This window comes from Acinonyx jubatus, chromosome C2 (genome assembly GCF_027475565.1).
Source record: "Acinonyx jubatus isolate Ajub_Pintada_27869175 chromosome C2, VMU_Ajub_asm_v1.0, whole genome shotgun sequence".
Classification (NCBI taxonomy): domain Eukaryota; kingdom Metazoa; phylum Chordata; class Mammalia; order Carnivora; family Felidae; genus Acinonyx; species Acinonyx jubatus.
Window position 1 is genome coordinate 120,080,956 of NC_069384.1, and position 18,623 is coordinate 120,099,578.

The following is an 18,623-nucleotide window of genomic DNA, read 5'->3' on the forward strand; positions in this document are numbered from 1 at the left end:
AACCAGTGATCTGATTTCTATTATACAGATCTGTCAAAGAATCCCATATAAATAGAATTAAATGGTATGTACTCTTGTGTCTAGCTTCTCTCACTCAGCTTAACAACTGAGATTTTTCCATTTTGCTCATGTGTTTTAATTGCTGCATAATATTCCCTTCATGAATATTCCACAATCTATTCTCCCAGTCATGTCATGCAAGTTGTTTCTAATTTGGGCTGTTAAAAAGAAAGCTGCTATAACATTTTTATAGAAGGTTTTTTCTGAACATATGCTTTCAATTATTTTGGGTAGACAGCTAAAAGAGTGGAATTGTTAAGTTAAAAGGTAGATGAATTTTTAATTTATACGAAACTGCTGTCAAACTGTTTTCCAACACCTGTGTCCCAAACAAATGTGTACCATTTACACTTTTACCAGCAATGCAGGAGGGCTCAAGTTATTTCATTGTCAAATTTGCTATTGAAAGTCTTTTTAAAATTAGCTATTCTAGTGAATGTGATATGATAAATTTTTACACCTGTGAAATTTCTACCCCAGTCAAGATACAGAACATTTCTATCTCCCCAGGCAGTTCCCTTGTGCAATCACCTCCTCCATACTGTCACAAAAACCAGTGATCTGATTTCGATCATGACACATTTGTTCAAGAATCTATAGTGACAGAAATGGTCTTAAACTGCATTTCCCTGATGGCTAATGATGCTGAATATTTTTCATGTGCTTGTTGGCCATTTGTATATATTCTTTTGGGAAATATCTATTCATGTTTTCTCCACATATTTTAAATGGGCTATCTGTCTTATTGGTTTTGTTTTCATTTTTAAATAAGTTCTAGATACAAGTCCTTTGTCAGAATATTTTCTCCCAGCTGTGGATGGCCATTTCATTTTCTCGACAATGTCTGTTGAAGAGCAGAAGACTCTTGATTTTGATGAAATCCGGTTTCTCAATTTTCTTCTTTTATGACTAGTGATTTCTACATCCTAAGTTAAGAATTTTTTGCCTATCCCCAAGTTGCTAAGATTTTCTCCTATGAAACCACTTATTTTTTTAATGTTTATTTAAACTTTTAAAAAATGTTTTTATTTATTTTTGAGAGACAGAGACAGAGCATGAGTATGGCAGGGGCAGAGAGAGAGGGAGACACATAATCTGAAGCAGGCCCCAGGCTCTGAGCTGTCAGCACAGAGCCCGATGCGGTGCTCAAACTCATGGACCATGAGATCATGACCTGAGCCAAAGTCAGACACTTAACTGACTGAGCCACCCAGGCGCCAAATGTTTATTTATTTTTGAGAGAGACAGTACCAGCAGGGGAGGGGCAGAAAGAGAGGGAGACACAGAATCTGAAGCAGGCTCCAGGCTCTGAACTGCCAGCACAGAGCCTGATGCGGGATTCGAACCCACAAACTGAGAGATCATGACCTGAGCTAAAGTCAGACACTTAACTGACTGACTCACCTAGGTGCCCCCAAACAACTCATTTTTATAAGTTTATTTTAAGAATGTTATTTTGATGTTTAAATTCTTCTATAAAGACATGAATCTCTGAAATGTTAGTAAATATCTTTGTCAAGATCACTTCTTTCCTAAGAATGTTTAAAGAAATAAAGAATTCTTTGAAAATGTCACCAGAAAAATGCAATCTCTTTAGGATGTCACAACTTAAAAAAAGAAACTGAAATACAAAGGAAAATACTCTTACAGAAGTTATTTCTGACCTTTCCAGAAAACAGCTGACTCAGCTTTTTAGTTGTTTATAACGCCTGGTTAACTTTTGCCAATATGTTTTCCACTTCAAATGTAATAAAAATAAACTTTTAAAAGTTGGTCTATCAAAATAACTGGAGTCCTCTAATTAATCTCAACATAAAAACTGATACAAAAACAACTATTAGGCAAAGATATGACATGTTTAGGTATTTTCTTCTTTGCATCATTTTATAAACAATTATAAAATTGAGGATTTTCTTTATATGTCACATGCACGCACTCAAATGTTATTTTTAAAATACATTATAAAAACCAAGTAAGTATACCACAGAACTATCCACTAAACCATCTGTTATCACTATATCACCACAATTGCAGTAAGTTAATCCCCACATCTGGGTGCCCACATCTTTAATTAATTAACTAATCATCAATCTATCTGAAGAAAACTTCAATGAGATTGGTAAGCAGCAATGACTAGACCTACACAGTTTTTAAAACAACACTCTATTGCTATCATTGACATATGATCATGCATATGACTCTTAAGGAAATTCCTGGGATGGGAAAGAAAAGCACTAGGCACAAGCAGTATTGCTATTTCTCAGTTTGTTTATACCATTCGCTCTTCAAAAGGATTTGAGGTAGAAATGTGGGAGCTATAGATTTCATATAGGACTCTTCCTTACCCATTATGAAAACCTGTATCCAGGCTGCCTATAAAAACTGTACTATCCAGAACCCATAAGATCTAAATGGTATCTACTGACTTATCAAAATAAGGGGAAAAAACACTGACATGAAAGCCAGGGGGGCAAAGCTTTATATTACAGATTCTTTCACCTTATTCCACAAGGAAAATGCTAGGGGGCACCTAGAATCCAAGAAGCACCTAATCTAACATGTGAAATAACCTAAGGTAACCACTGTTAGTCTTAAAATACCTTCCAAGTTGCTATGCATCTAGAAAAATAATTTAAGATGGATAAAAATAATTGGTTTCATCATCTTTCCACAACACAAATATCTAGAAAGGCAAGAGTTAAAAAAAAAAAAAAAGTAAGCTAATTTTAGTCACTAATTTACAAAGCTACATATTTGAAACTACCACAAGTATTCAATTTATGGACAATTACTAGCTCTGTATATCACTGATTTTTGTGCGATATGGAATCAGTGTACATTGAGTAACAAACTAAGAGTTGTAACAGTTTCAGGTTCCAATCTCCAGTTTGCTTCCAACTTCCTATATTATACACACAAATTATTCAGCCTTTTGGTGACTCGGTTTCATCATGCATAACACATAAATAACAAAATTCTAATACAACAGGGACAGATGATTTATGACTAAAGACATGAAGTATATTACTTTAAATTTTGGGGGGGTTACTGAAGTACTTTCAGCTTTACACAATCCTTTCCTATGAAGAACACTAGAGACATTCAAAATTATAACCACTGACAATAAAGATAAAAGGGGAAAAGCCTCAGAGAAAAAAGGGCAAGTTTAAAGAAAATAGATTATGAAAAAGAACACCAAAAAATAGATTTCCTAGGGGTGCCTGGGTGGCTCAGTCAGTTAAGCATCTGACTCTTGGTTTGAGGATCTCACAGTTGGTGAGTTCGAGCCCTGCCGTTGGGCTCTGCTCTGACACTGCAGAGCCTGCTTGGGAATTCTCTCTCTCCTTCTGTCTCTATCCCTCTCTTGCTCATGCTCTCTCTCAAAGTGAATAAACTCTTAAAACCAGATTCCCCAAAAAGTTTACAGGAGTCATGACACTTAGTAATTCATTCATCACACGTTCATTCCAACAACTCCCCATGCCTTTATTTTGACTCTTATCTCTGTCCAAGACTGCGTCCTGTCAGCACAGCTCTGTGCTAGAATTATGCCCACAAATGCTATTACAGGGCAGAGGTGGCACACTCTAATTTTATGAATTAGAATTTATTATGATACTCTCAAAGTGCTATTACACTTTCCAAAAATGAGAAATTTACGTAAGAATCCATTCCCTGACAATGACTTGTGCAACTCTCAGAAGTAATTTATTCTCAAGAGAAATAAAATAATGAGGTACTCTGAGAAAAGTTCAAATAAATAGGCACAATTTAGCCTAGAGAACAAACTGAGGTGTATTGATAGTTGTTTTCAAAAACTTGAAAGATGTCATGTCAAAGACAGATTAAGGTGTTTTCCAGAAATCCAAGGGAGGATTAGGAACAATTAAAAGGAAGATATATTTTGAAGCAATGAAAAGCCACATGAAAGCCAGCACTGCATCTATCTTGTTCTCATGAATATAGGAATAAACAGCACCCAGCCAGCTCTTGGCATACAGTAGGTTCTCCTTTTGATAGACATTATTTCACTAAATGTAAGAGTTTCCTAAGGATCAGAATAGTTCTAAGAACAAATAGTCTGCTTAAAAAGCAATGAACTCCTTGGTCACTGGAAAAAATATTATTAAGCAAATGTCAGATGACCTCTTATCAACGATAATTGTCAGAAGGAACAAACCGTAAGGCAGTTGATTAGTCCAGCTCAAAAAACATTAAAGCTCCCTCAAACTCTGAGATTCTGTAATTCTAAAAACAAATCCAGGGGCGCCTGGCGGCGCAGTCGGCTAATCATCCAACTTCGGTTCAGGTCTTGATCTCGTGGTTCATGAGTTCAAGGCCTGAATTGAGCTCTGTGCTAACAACTCAGAACCTGGAGCCTGCTTTGGATTCTGTGTCTCCCTCTCTTTCTGCCCCTGCCCTGTTTCACTCTGTCTCTGTCTCTCTCTCTCTCAAAAATAAATAACAAACATTTAAAAAAATTTTAATAATAAAAATAAAAATAAAAAATCCAGAATGTAAAAGAAAAGTTTCAGGGGCGCCTGGGTGGCTCAGTCGGTTAAGCGTCTGACTTCAGCTCAGGTCACGATCTCACGTTCCGTGAGTTCGAGCCCTGCGTCAGGCTCTGGGCTGATGGCTCGGAGCCTGGAGCCTGTTTCCGATTCTGTGTCTCCCTCTCTCTCTGCCCTTCCCCCGTTCATGCTCTGTCTCTCTCTGTCTCAAAAATAAATAAACGTTAAAAAAAAAATTTTTTTTTTTAAAAAAGAAAAGTTTCAGATAAACGAAGTATTCTTGATGATTACAGTCTGGGAAAAGTATAAAATTTATTTATTAATATATATCATATGAAAGATAATTTATGAATTTTTTACAAACCTTAAAGACTTTTCAACAACTTGGGTACGATAAACTTCTTCCTGGTCCAAATTTATGGTGCAGAAACAATCTCTCATTTTGTTGGGTCCAAGATATGGCAATAAATTTTTTGCTTCACCTGTTGGCACAAAAATTAAAATTGGTGTTAAATACCACCAGCTGCTTCATGCTAAGCCTTATAAAGGATGAATTCAATTCAAAAGAATATTCCAGAGATAGCACAAAAAAACTCCTGATTATAGAAAGAAGCTGATCAATTTGGGCTAAAGGCATCCAGTGATGGGGCACCTAAGCGGCTCAGTCAGTTAAGCACTGGACTTTGGCTCAGGTCATGATCTCACGGTTCATGACTTCGAGTCCCACATCAGGATCTCTGCTGTCAGCAGGGAGTCCACTTGGGATCCTCTGTTTCCCCCTCTCTGCCCGTCCCCTGCTCAAGCACACATGCTCTCTCTCTCAACAATTAATAAACGCTGGAAAAAAAAAAAAGGTATCCAGTGAGACTGAAAAGAGGAGCTGGGTGTAAAGGGGAGTGTGAGGTCATATTACATCATGGTGTCCCTGCTCGCGGAAAAGGGCAACTCCCCCACTTGTCCTCTCCATTCCAATCACCAGTGCCACTTCAAAGACTTGACTCCACAATTAATCCCTCTTTCCTGTATCATCAATTCTCCTCTCTAGTGGATCATTCCCATCAGAACGAAAACAAGCTTTAGTATTTCCCAATTTTAAAAGAGCACAAAAAGAAAAAAAATCTCCTGTGATTCCACATCCTTTCTTGTGGTATCATTCCATTTCTAGACTCTCTTTCATAGCAAATCTTCTCAAAAGCAATCATCTCTCGTCACTGTTTCTAATTTCTCACTTTCCATCCATTCTTCAACCCTCTCCCCAGTCAGCCAGCTTCTAATTCCATGATGACACACAGCAACTGTTCTAGCTAGGGTTATCAATGCTTTCCATGTTGCCAAATCCAGTGGTCATTTCTCTGCCCTCATCATACCTGATCTGGTGGCACTATTTAATAATAGTGAACACTAACATCCCTCCTTAAAATGTCCTTTTCTTGGCTTCTCCAACACAATTATTTCTGGCTTTCCTCCTACATCCCTGGCCCTCTGTTGACTTCTTTCCCTCCTCACCTCTAAATGTTGCAATGCTTCAGGACTCAGATCTGGACCACCTTCTCTTCTTTGCCTGTGCAAACCCCTTCAAGTATGGTGTTAATGCAGTTGCTTCCTAGGTCTGCATTTCTAGGCCTGATCTCTCCTCCTCAACACTGGATGTGAATATCCAACTGCCTCCTTGGATATCCAGTAGGCATCTCGGATTTAACAAGTCCCCGACAAACCATCTGACTTCCTCCCCTAAAACATGCTCTTCCCCCAGTCTACCACGATCTTACTCTCTTTTTCTCATCATCCTCCCCAAACCTCCCCCACATCCAACCCACCAGTAAATCCAGCAAACCTCCAAAACACATCTCAAATCCAACCACTTCTCCTTGCCTTCTCTGGTATTCCCCTACAATCCACTTTCCACCAGTGTGATCATCTGAACATATTCTTCAGGTAGGTCACTCCCCTGCTCCAATACCATTCCATTTCACTTAGAATACAATCTGACTTCTAAATTCCCATTCTCATGATCCACACAGCCCTACCATTCTCTCCTCTCTGACCTCTTTTCTTCCCACTCTCTTCAGTGTTCACCCTTTTTTCATTCACCAACCATGCCAAACTTGGTCACGTGGAGGGCCTCTGCCTGGAATGCTCTAACTCTACAGCTTCCCATGGCTGGCTCTGCTTTTCCTTCAGGTTTCAGCTTAAATTCTCCTCAGAGAACCCTTCCCCAACTATTCTGTCTCCAGTAGATAACCCTGCTACCATAGCCTACTTCTGTTTTCTTGAAAGCATTTATAACTATCTGAAACTGCTAATTCTTACATGTTTATTTTCTGGTTCTCTCATTCTTGAGGCCTGAGAACTTGTTGATCCCCAAAATCTAAAATAGTGACTGTCATACAGTAGATATTTGAGAAATACTTGTTGAAAGAATACTAAGGAAGCCAGGAAGTCTAATTTTGAAGTTCTTTTGAGATACTCATGGTCCAAAAGCACACACAAAAGTGTGCACTGAAATCAGACACCAGTGTACTAAATTCAGAAAGCAAGGTAGTTGGCTTAAGGGAAACAGCACTGCCCTAAGAATTATGAAATCAATGCTCCTGTTTTACCCCTGCTACTATGTATCTAAATGGCTTCACACAAATCACTAAAGCACAGCCTTCTTGATGGAAATTTGGGCTAGATAAACTCAAGTCTCTTTCTGCTTATCATTTTAAAACTAAACGCCACTTAAACCAATATATGTTAGCATAGTCTATCAGAAACTTAAGAAGCACCTATGAAAAATTCAATAAACAATTTTTTTATTACAATGAGAAAATCAATGAAAAGGCACCAGCAAGATACTCATTAAGCTTGTCATTGAGCCAACAAAACTAAAAGGCAACCAACGGAATGGGAAAAGATAGGACATAGCGGACAAAGGGCTAGTATCCAAAATCTATAAAGAACACACCAAACTCCACACCTGAAAAACAAATAATCCAGTGAAGAAATGGGCAGAAAACATGCATAGACACTTCTCTAAAGAAGACATCCAGATGGCCAAGAGGCACATGAAAAGATGCTCAACATCGCTCCTCATCAGGGAAATACAAATCAAAACCACACTCAGATACCACCTCACGCCAGTCAGAGTGGCTAAAATGAACAAATCAGGAGACTATAGATGTTGGCGAGGATGTGGAGAAACGGGAACCCTCTTGCACTGTTGGTGGGAAGGCAAACTGGTGCAGCCACTCTGGAAAACAGTGTGGAGGTTCCTCAAAAAATTAAAAATAGACCTACCCTATGACCCAGCAATAGCACTGCTAGGAATTTACCCAAGGGATACAGGAGTGCTGATGCATAGAGGCACTTGTACCCCAATGTTTAGAGCAGCACTTTCAACAATTGCCAAATTATGGAAAGAGCTTAAATGTCCATCAAATGATGAATGGAAAAAGAAGTTGTGGTTTATATACACAATGGAATACTACTTGGCAATGAGAAAGAATGAAATATGGCCTTTTGTAGCAACGTGGATGGAACTGGAGAATGTTATGCCAAGTGAAATAAGTCATACAGAGAAGCGTTTTCACTCTTACATGGATCCTGACAAACTTAACACAAGACCATGGGGGAGTGGGAGGGGGAAAAATGTTACAGAGAGGGAAGGAGGCAAATCATAAGAGACTCTTAAAAACTGAGAATAAACTGAGGGTTGATGGGGGTGGGAGGGAGGGGAAGGTGGGTGATGGGCAATGAGAAGGGCACCTGTTGGGATGAGCACAGGGTGCTGTATAGAAACCAATTTGACAATAAATTTCGTATTAAAAAAAAAAAAAAAGCTTGTCATTGAGAGCTTAAAAGAAATTAAGTTACTACTTAGAGTAAATATAATCATCTCAACTCAGAATCAGGAATCTTTTAAATGATTCCAAAATTGCCTAATATGGGTTGGCCTTTACAAATAAACCAGTTTCCTAACAGGAAAAAATTATATGTTTTAATTTGTATCCGTCCAGTCTCTTCCTGAAGCTAGATGTCGCTTCTCTTATCCAATCTCATCCATTTTGCCGAGCTCTCTCTACCCCATTCCCTCTCATTCCACAACACTGCCTATCAATTCTGATTGAAGCAGGTTGATTACTCTCAACCTTCTTCTTCTTTTTTTTTATTTTTTATTTTTATTTTTTTACTTATTTTTGAGAGAGAGAGACAGAGACAGAGCGCAAGCAGGGCAGGGGCAGAGAGACAGAGGGAGACACAGAATCTGAAACAGTCTCCAGGTTCTGTGCTGACGATACAGGGCTCAAACTTGGCAACAGCTAGATTATGACCTGAGCCTAAGTCAGACACTCAACCAACCAAGCCACCCAGGCACGCCTCTTCTCCTTTAACTCTTTTCTTCTTTGATGTCTCCTCTCTCTATAAATCCAGAAGGTATTTTCTTTTTAAACCCCAAATCCAAGTAGGTCACCAAAGGGCCTGGAATGTAAACAACTTTTAGAATTAAATCATAATAAATATGATCTATATCTAATGAGGGAATTTGGAACACTGAATCACTGCTCTTGAATATGTTCCCGTTTCATTCACATAAGTGCAGTTTGAGAACTATTTTGTGAATGTACATCTATTCCACTACCTGCCTTTTCAAGGGGGAGATAATAGCAATTACTTTGTGTACAGAATCCAATGAATGGTATCAGATATCTACTAAGAATAAGTAAAAGCTTAAGGTCTATGTAATATATGAAACACACTCAACGTTGCTTCCTGTAAAAGCGATTATCATAATCTGTATTTGTTGAATATGTCACTAACTTATATTCAAATAAACTACACTGAAGGTGAATTCTTCTGATCAATGCTCAGCTCATTAATCAATCATACAAATATGTTGATAGATTCAGCTATCAAGACTTTAATTCCAAACTATATTGACACTCAAAAAAAAAAACCAGATCAAAATAATTAACTGCTACTCTATAAAAAAAATAATCAAAAGTAAAGTAACTAACAGTTTGAGAATAAAAATATTCTACCCATGATATCTCTAAGCAGAAAAATTATTTTAATGGTACACACTTTATATCAAGCTACACAGAGACAAAAGTGAGGAACTTTGAAAGACTGTACTTGTCTTGTGTGTGATATTTGTATAGGACTTCCCCTATGTTCTAATTATGGTATATAAGTAAGAAGGAAGAGAGGTAGGGAGAAAGAGAGAGGAAGGACAGAAGGACAGAAGGAGGGAAACACAACTATTGCTCTTTGAAAACGTATCCTATAACCTCTACTCCAATCCTTTCCGTCTGACTCACAGCTTGAACCTGCAATTGCCTTCTGATCCTATTTCTTTATTAGAACCCTAGGGGGTGCCTGGGTGGTTCAGTCGGTTAAGCGTCCAACTTCAGCTCAGGTCATGATCTCACGGTCCATGAGTTCGAGCCCCGCGTCGGGCTCTGTGCTGACAGCTCGGAGCCTGGAGCCTGCTTCCAATTCTGTGTTTCCCTCTCTCTCTGACCCTCCCCCACCCATGCTCTGTCTCTCTCTGTCTCAAAAATAAATAAACATTAAAAAAAAATTTTTTTTTAAAAAAAGAACCCTCAAGGACAGTAATATTAAGTGCCACCAAATCAAATGATTGCTTGTTAGTTTCCAACTTATTTGACCATGCTTCAGCATTTGGTAACGCCAAACTTCCCTCAGTTTAGATAACTCATTCCAACAGTTTTGTTACGCCCTCTTTGAGACTTTCCATCCACTATCAACATTTTCAATATGAAGAAACTTTTGGCATCCACAGACCACTGAATCCATAGGTGGAGCACAAATTTTAGGTATTTTTTTAATATGTCATTATAAAATAATAAAAATATACTGAAAAACAAATACTTATGTTTCTCAAGATTATTTGATGGTATTATTTGTAATCTTTCTCAATTTATCTATATAGCCCATTTGATAATGGCTAGCCTTAAGGAGAATCGGGGTTTGTATCTGTGGTAGATATGGTGGATCAGTGGTCATCACCCATTTCAACATCCTTTGGTATAGGACTTCCTGTACTGCAGATACTAGAAAGCTAGAAAGTACATTCCCCAACCTTTCTTACAGTTAGGGTTGTGGATATGATTTAAATTCCACCTATCAGTTGCACTCGCTAGAAATCTGGAGAGCAGAAGAGAAGGTAGGTTATATTTAGGCTGCTACTATGAAGTACGGTCACGGACATGTCCAAGTTTTGTGCAGCAGCGTTTCCTGAAGTCCTTGTATCCAGTCACAGGTTTCATAGGTATCAAGAAGGGCACAAGGCATCCATTCCGTCATACAGGTTGTAGCCGGTGTGGCTTGGCTCTGGAGCCAGCTGCAGTGACAACAGCTTACTAATGAAGATGGCTGCTTGGTGAAGGCTCTTTCCTAATAGTGGCAGGTTCCTAATCACAACAGAAGTGGTAAGGTTCTCAGACAAGCAGCTAAAAGTTACAGCTTCCTAATTCTGTAGGTACCTTTCTGACCCTACAAAAGGTAGTAACTCCCTTGGTAGCCTAGCTGCAATGTGACTTTAGAATTTCATTCGTGAAAGTTCAACGTAGAGTCTGTTTCTTCAGTCAGAACTTCCAACAATTCCGTAAACCACTTAAAATAAGGGTAGTTAAGTGCCCAACTTCAAACCAGGTTATATCTCACAGTTTGTGAGTTTGAGTCCCTCGTTGGGCTCTGCACAAACAGTGTGGAGCCTGCTTAGGATTCTTTCCCTCTCTCTCTGCCCCTCCCCGACTTGCACACTCTCTAAATAAATAAATAAATAAATAATCTTCATTAAATCTCTTTCTGCTTAAACTAGCTAGAGTTGATTCTGTAACTTAATCCCGACTGGTTTGTTTTCTTGCCCTATATTTCTAACAAATTAAAAAATCCCATCTCACATTACTGGTCATCAGAGTATGGTAAATCTTTCAGCTACATGTGGCTACCTGGATCACACATGGACTCGAAAATTATAAAGCAATACCTCACCAAAAACTACTTTCATTGTTCCATTAGATAGTGAATTGAGTACCATAGCACACTCAAAAAGTGAATGCTTCAACTTGGGAAATGTAGACAAACGGATCTTTTTTTTTTTTTAATAAGTTAAATTTTGCTTTGTTTTGTATTAATTTAAATCCAAGTTGGTTAACATATAGTGTAATAATGACTTCAGGAGTAGAATTCAGTGATTCATCACTTACATACAACACCCAATGCTCATGACAAGTGCCCTCCTTAATGCCCATCACCCCTTTAGCGTATCCCCCCACCCAACACCCCTCCGGCAACCCTCAGTTTGTTCTCTGTATTTAAGAGTCTCTTATGGTTTGCCTCCCTCACTGTTTTTATCTTATTTTTCCTTCCGTTCCCCTATATTCATCTGTTTTCTTTCTTAAATACCACATATGACTGAAATCATGTTTTTTGTCTTTCTCTGACTGACCCATTTCCCTTAGCATAATATACTCTAGTTCCATCTACACTGTTGCAAATGGCAAGATTTCATTCTTTCTGATTACTATGTAATATTCCATTGCATATTACACACACACACACACACACACACACACACACACACACACACCTTCTTTACCCATACGTCAGTCAATGGACATTTGGGCTCTTTCCAAATTTGGCTATTGTGGAGGCAAATGGATCTTAATTCTCTTATTTCTGTAACTGCCTTTCAAAAACTTCTTCATTTCCTACTGCAGTATTTGGATGTCATTTTTTAAATATGCTCAATAATACAGTACCATGTTCATGAATTTGGGAGTGCCAAATTCTCAATACTGAAACCATGTAGACCATTTTGGGTACCTCCAGCTCATCCTTAAATTTACACATTGGATCTTGACCCTAAAGAAATAAGATTAAAGTATTCAAGACATTCAATATATTGCTAAGATATGACACTTGAGCAAGACAACTGAAAAAATGGAGATGCATTTTACTTGCATCTGAATGAAAAAAGAAATGTTTTTAGGTTATCCCTCATTTTAAAAGTGCTATGCATGCCAGGATGCAGGATGCTGCAATATGCAAAGGCACATATTTGTCATACAAAGATAGCTGTATTGGCCCTACAGCAAACAGTACAGATCTGGTTATATGTACAATGATCCCATTTCCTTCAACAATGAATCAAGATCAGGAAGTGTATTTTTTTTTTAATGTTTATTTTGAGAGAGAGAGAGAGAGCGCGCACACAAGAGTGGGGAAGGGGCAGAGAGAGAAAGAGAGAGAGAATCTCAAGTAGGCTCTGAACTGTCAGCGCACGGCCCAACACAGGGCTCCATCCCACGACCATGAGATCATGACCCAAGCTGAAATCAAGAGTCCAACGCTTAACTGACAGCCATCCTGGCACCCCAAGAAGTATATTATTGACAAAACAACTGTTCCTCTATTAAGAAAGAAAGCTGGCCTTCAAGCACAACATCTTTTCTTCTGTAACATCATTTCTTGTTGAATTCATAACTGATAATCTAATCCTCCACTGGGCATTTCTTCTCTCTCACAGATGTACTGCAAGTATGCCAAGAAATGAACCTTCACATCAGTGGTTTTGTCCAATCATAAAATGAAATAGCCTGTTGCCCATTCATGTGATAGTCATGGTCTCTCTGCATCACACATATCTTGCAACATCATATATATGTTAAATAAAATGCTGAGTTTAGCTTAGATCTCCATCCTTCACACAGGTGCCTTTTTAATATACAAAGTATTCCCCTTTCTCAAAAGTCTTCAATGATTCCACACTACCTGCCACTGCCCTTCATGCAGGATAAAAATCTAAAATTCCTTTGGCATAAAGACCCTTCATGGTGTACCACTGTCTACTACATGTTTGGCCTCATCTACTTACTGTTATGCTCCAACAGTACTCTACTTTCGGTTCCTTGAACACACAGTGTTCTCTCATGACTTTATTTGCAATGCTATTTTCATTATATGGAATGCTCATACCTGTTTTTTTTTCCTCCAAAAAGCTCTACTTAAAGGTACCTCTGTTTGTAAATTCTTCCCTCAATTCCTACCTAGTCATGTCACTCTTTCCTGTATTTCCTATTGCATCTTATATGCATTTCAACTACAATGATCATATTGTATTGCACTTGTTGCACTTCATTCAACAAATAAAATTTACCTACAACATGCCAGGCACTTTTTTAAATGCAGGAAATAGAACAAAGAATAAAAGTAGGTCTCTGCCCACACGGAACTATTGTACAATCTAAACAGGGGAGACAAACATCATAAACTCTTAAGTAAGTATATAATATTTATCGCCATAGAAGAAAACAAAGTAGGGTAAGAGACTTAGGGAATGCCAGGCCCAAAAGATAAAGAGAGAGAGAGCAATGTTACTTTATATAGGGATCAAGGAAGGCCTTTCTATTAGGACATTGGTTTTTTTTAATGTTTATTTATTTTTGAGAAAGACAGCAAGCACAAGTGGGAGGGGGCAAAGAGAGAGGGACAGAGAGAGAGGGAGACAGAGGATCTGAAGCAGGCTTTGCACTCTCAGTACACAGCCTGATACAGGGCCCAAACTCACCAACCATGAAATCATGACCTGAGCCAAAGTTGGACGGTAAACCAACTGAGCCACCCAGGTGCCCCTCTATTAAGATATCTGAACAGATACCTGCATGACGTCAATAAGGGAATGAGTCATGCAGATAGATATCTGGGGAAAGAGATGGATAGGCAGAAAGAATAAAATATGCCAAGGCCCTAGAAAGGACAGTTTGCACATTGAAGAAATAGCAAGGATGCAAGTATGGCTCTAAAACAATAAGCAAAGTAGGAAGAGGGAGGAAATGGTAAGAGATGAGGTAGAGGTGAGGAAGCAGATTAAATAGGGTCTTGTAGGCCATGGAAAGTCTGGAGTTTTTCCTGAGTGACATGGGAAGCTACTGAAAGATCTAAGCAGAAGAATGGCATGATTTAACTTTTGTTTTAGAAGAATCACTGCAGAGGGAAAAGGGTGGAAGCAAGAAAGTAGAGAGAAGGCTACTGTAGTGATCTTGATTAGAGATAATCTAGACCAGGGGAGCAAACCTGGCATGCAGAGAAGTGGTCAACTGGGCATGTATTTTGAAGATTAAGCCAACAGGATTTTTTATATTTTGGATGTGGGTATAAGAGAGGAAAAGGGGTTAAGGAAGACCTCTTAGAGTTTCAGCCTGAACAGCTGGGTGAACAGAGATGCCACTTCCAGAAGGAGGAGCCTCTTATTAGAAGAGGGATATCAAGAGTTTTTCCTGGGCATATTAAATCTGAGATACCTATTACACATCAAAGTGCAAATGTCAAGAGGACAGAAAAGTCCTGGCTGGAGTAAAACTTGACAATTATCAGCAAGTACATAATAATTATAAAACCACAAGACTATACAAGATCACAAGGAGATTAAATATGGATAGGAAAGAAAGGAGATTTGAAGACTGAGCCTTAAAGCCTTCCAACCATTTTTAGTAGAGATGAGAAGGAACCAGCAAAGGAGACTACTATGTATCTTTCCACCAAACTACAAACTTAAGGGAAGGCACCAATTCTTAGTACCATGCTTCGCTTATAATAGATAATCAAATATCTACTGAATAAGTATGAGTGTGTGTGTGTGTGTGTGTGTGTGTGTGTGTGTGTGTGTGTGTGTTTACAATTTACCATGGGCAAAAAGGAGGTTCTACTATCACATCACAAATTATAAAATTGCATTTATCTTTTTTCCAGTTGATACAAGTTGATCTATGTCAATTGCTCTAAAAGTTAAAACAAAAAGTTTCCTGTATACAGTTATCAAAAGCACTAAATACAAAAATCTTTACAGTGTTAACACAGAGATATCACATTGAAAACAAACCAATCCTGAAATTCACACACTCAAATATTTACTGAGTATGTGTAATTAAGATGCTAGAGATACAACAGTGAGAAAAAATAGATAAAACTGTCATTGAGCTAACACAAATGGACAAACAATAAATAAGTAAGTAAAGAGGATGTGTTATGTAATAACTGTTAAGGAGGAATGAGCACCACACAAATGGTGGCAGTGGGGGGGGGGGCAGGGTGGAAGGTTCCACTGAGAAGGTAACTTCTGCATAAATACCTGAAGGAAGCGGGAGACAAGTAAATATTTTGTAGGAAAAAAAAAAAAAGAATGGTGCTTTTAGTCAATGGCAAAAAGTAAACAGTTTAAACCAAGAAGATAAATACCACTGGGAATCAAAACTGATAACTTAGATTAACAAAAATAAAAAGATGGCCAACTCTCTGTGTACAAATTCACTGGTTCTACACAAAGGTCACCAGATAGTAATCAGATCCTACCATACAAATTCTACTTAGGACTAGAATTCCAAATACCAAGCTGGCAGGTAGAGATTCTGCTGTATATGCTTCTAGACACGTACTGAGTTTGCACATATGTGCTTATGCGTATGTTGGAGGGGGCTGTGTGCATGCATTTATACCTGTAGGTCTGTATGTATTTCTGTGTCCTAGAGGAGGACACTACTGGGATAAGTAAGAAAAAAAGCCAAATATTTATCTAATTGGATGCTCCAAGACAGTGCTAAATATTTTCTCAAATATCTCATTTAATGTTTACAACAACCTTCAGAGGTAAGCATTACTGTTCCCTTTTATAAATTAAAAAACAAAAACAAAAAACATTCAGCTACATGGCTGGAAAGGTGATTTGACAAATCAAATTCCAAAGCCTAGTCTTTCCTTTTCACTCTTAATATCTTCCTGAACACAGCAGTGCTGAGAGGAATAGAGAAAGCTGTTCCTTTCTGAAATTACCCTCAGGTACCAACAGATCCAAGTCTAGTTCAAGGGATTACAAAGAACAAACACAGATCCCAGCGGGATTAATCCCTAAGACAAACTACAAAGGGCCAGGGTCCTAAACCAGATGATCCTAAAATAAAGATTATTTAGGGTGGAAGGAAAACTAAATCATAATAGTAACTACCATTTACTGAATAAATTAATACATTACACATACACATTACACATAGCAGATGTTTTTTAAGGGCCTTCATATAAATTACCTCACAATCTTCACAGTAACTTCTTATGAGTGATTTTTTTTTTTCAAAATACAGATATTGGGGGTGGAGGGAAAACATTCCAGGAGTAAGGCACAATGTAAACAAGTTCTGAAGTGGGGGAACAGGAGCAGCACCTTCAAGGAGGCAGTGAATAGCACAAACTTGCCAAAGCATAAAGGGAGATGAAAGTAGAATAAGCAGAGATAAGATTGTAAAGAAAAGGTCGAATCAACAGAATCTGAAATGCCAAGCTAAAAAGTTTTAACTTTCTTCAGTAGGCAACAAGGATCACTAAAGGTTTCTGTGTGGTCAGATTTTATGCTTCAGGAAAATTACTCTGACAGTTAGAGGGCCTAAACTAAGGTACTGAAAGAGCAATGGGAGGAAAAGAAAACTGGAAGAAATACTACAGAGATATAATTCACAGAACTTGGCCTGAGTAACTCAGGATATGATGTTCTAATAAGAAGAGCAAGCTGAACAGAGCACTAGAACTTTAGATGGGAAAAAGAAAAAAATATGCAAACTTTATCATGTACATTCACAACAAAAAAAAAAAGTGAAGAATGGACATTTAAATACACAACCTCACTGTTGACAAGTTTAGTGTAAAATTAAAATGCGTTATGCCATTTAATTATATGCAATAAGATAATCCTACATGTTAACATATCATAAGGTCTTTCAAATTTTCTTATAAGGTCCCATTTTAGTTTCTGCAATAAAATAAAAGGTACACATAAACTGTTCATCAACAAAACCATGAAAATATACTTTACCAAATACCACTATTGTTTATGTTATAGCCCAGTTAACCGCACATTGTGCCAGGCAACACCCCAAGTCATCCAATCTTTTCACAACCTCTTTGCAAGCTTGGCAAAACTATAATTTCCAATTTATATTAGAGGAAACTGAGGCTAGGACAGATTAGGTGATTACAAGAAAAGCAGCAGAAAACAACGCTTTCAACATGCTACTTTACCATTTATTATTCATCCGGTTTCTGCACATCTAATAAATACTTCGTATACAACAAAGAAGTCTTACATGAGAAGAACTGCCATAATCACACATGACCTTTCAAAGAGTCTCTTATTCATCCTCTACAAAGTATGTCAGATTGCCCTAGGTGTATGATAACAAAAAGTGGGGGAGGTGCCTAAAAACTGCCGAGAAAAGTTATGTAGCTGCAATTTCCCTCCTTACTTCTCACCTTGAAAGCACCGCTGGAAAGTTATACACTTGTGATATTATTCAAGCACAGGTTGAGAAATGATACCAACAGACAATGGTGACTGCTGGACTACTAAGTAGGGTCAGGTTTTTCAACGCATAAGTTAACATTATCAAAAAACTGGATTGTCAAGCAGTTTTTCTCACTCCCAGTAAATGATAAATTATCTTTAAAATATAGAACCTTAGGGGCACCTAGGTGGCTCAGTGGGTTAAGCATCCGACTTCAGCTCAGGTCATGATTCCACAGTTGGTTGAGTTTGAGCCCCGCGTCAGGCTCTATGCTGACAGCTCAGAGCCTGGAGCCTGCTTCAGATTCTGTGTCTCCCCTCTCTCTGACCCTCCGCCACTCACACTCTGTCTCTGTCTCTCTCAAGAATAAACATTAAAAAAATTTTTTTAAATATAGAACCTTAGATTCTATAAACTCATTTAACTGATAATCCTAAAAAACCAACAGACTCCGTAATTCCTAACAGGTATCTGTTCTGCTTAAGAATAGGAACTATAATATTAACATGGAACCTGGAAGGTTAAAGAAATCAGGAATAATAGTTTCACTAACACTGCACTCCTTTTCCATTATGAAAATAAGGTACTGTGTAATCATCAATGTGCCTCTGAGCAAGCCCTTGAGTGAGCAAAGGACTCCAGGAATCCAGCATAGTTTATAGAGGGTTAGCCTAGACTCTGTGAGCAAAGAACTGTTTTGTGGCTATAAAACACCAAC

The 18,623-nt window shown here is 38.1% G+C and overlaps 1 protein-coding gene across 3 annotated transcripts in view; it reads right to left on the bottom strand.

Annotated features, from left to right (window-relative positions):
• Window positions 1-18,623, bottom strand: part of RASA2 (RAS p21 protein activator 2) — a 121,002-nt gene that overhangs the window by 89,145 nt on the left and 13,234 nt on the right. For 2 of the 3 annotated variants that reach the window (XM_027061713.2, XM_027061711.2), the window contains exon 2: window positions 4,936-5,053. In XM_027061713.2, the coding sequence (XP_026917514.2) occupies window positions 4,936-5,053 (118 nt within the window). Of the gene's footprint in view, window positions 1-4,935; window positions 5,054-12,340; window positions 12,561-18,623 lie in introns of those variants that run through there. The other variant, XM_053221376.1, reaches the window with a different exon arrangement.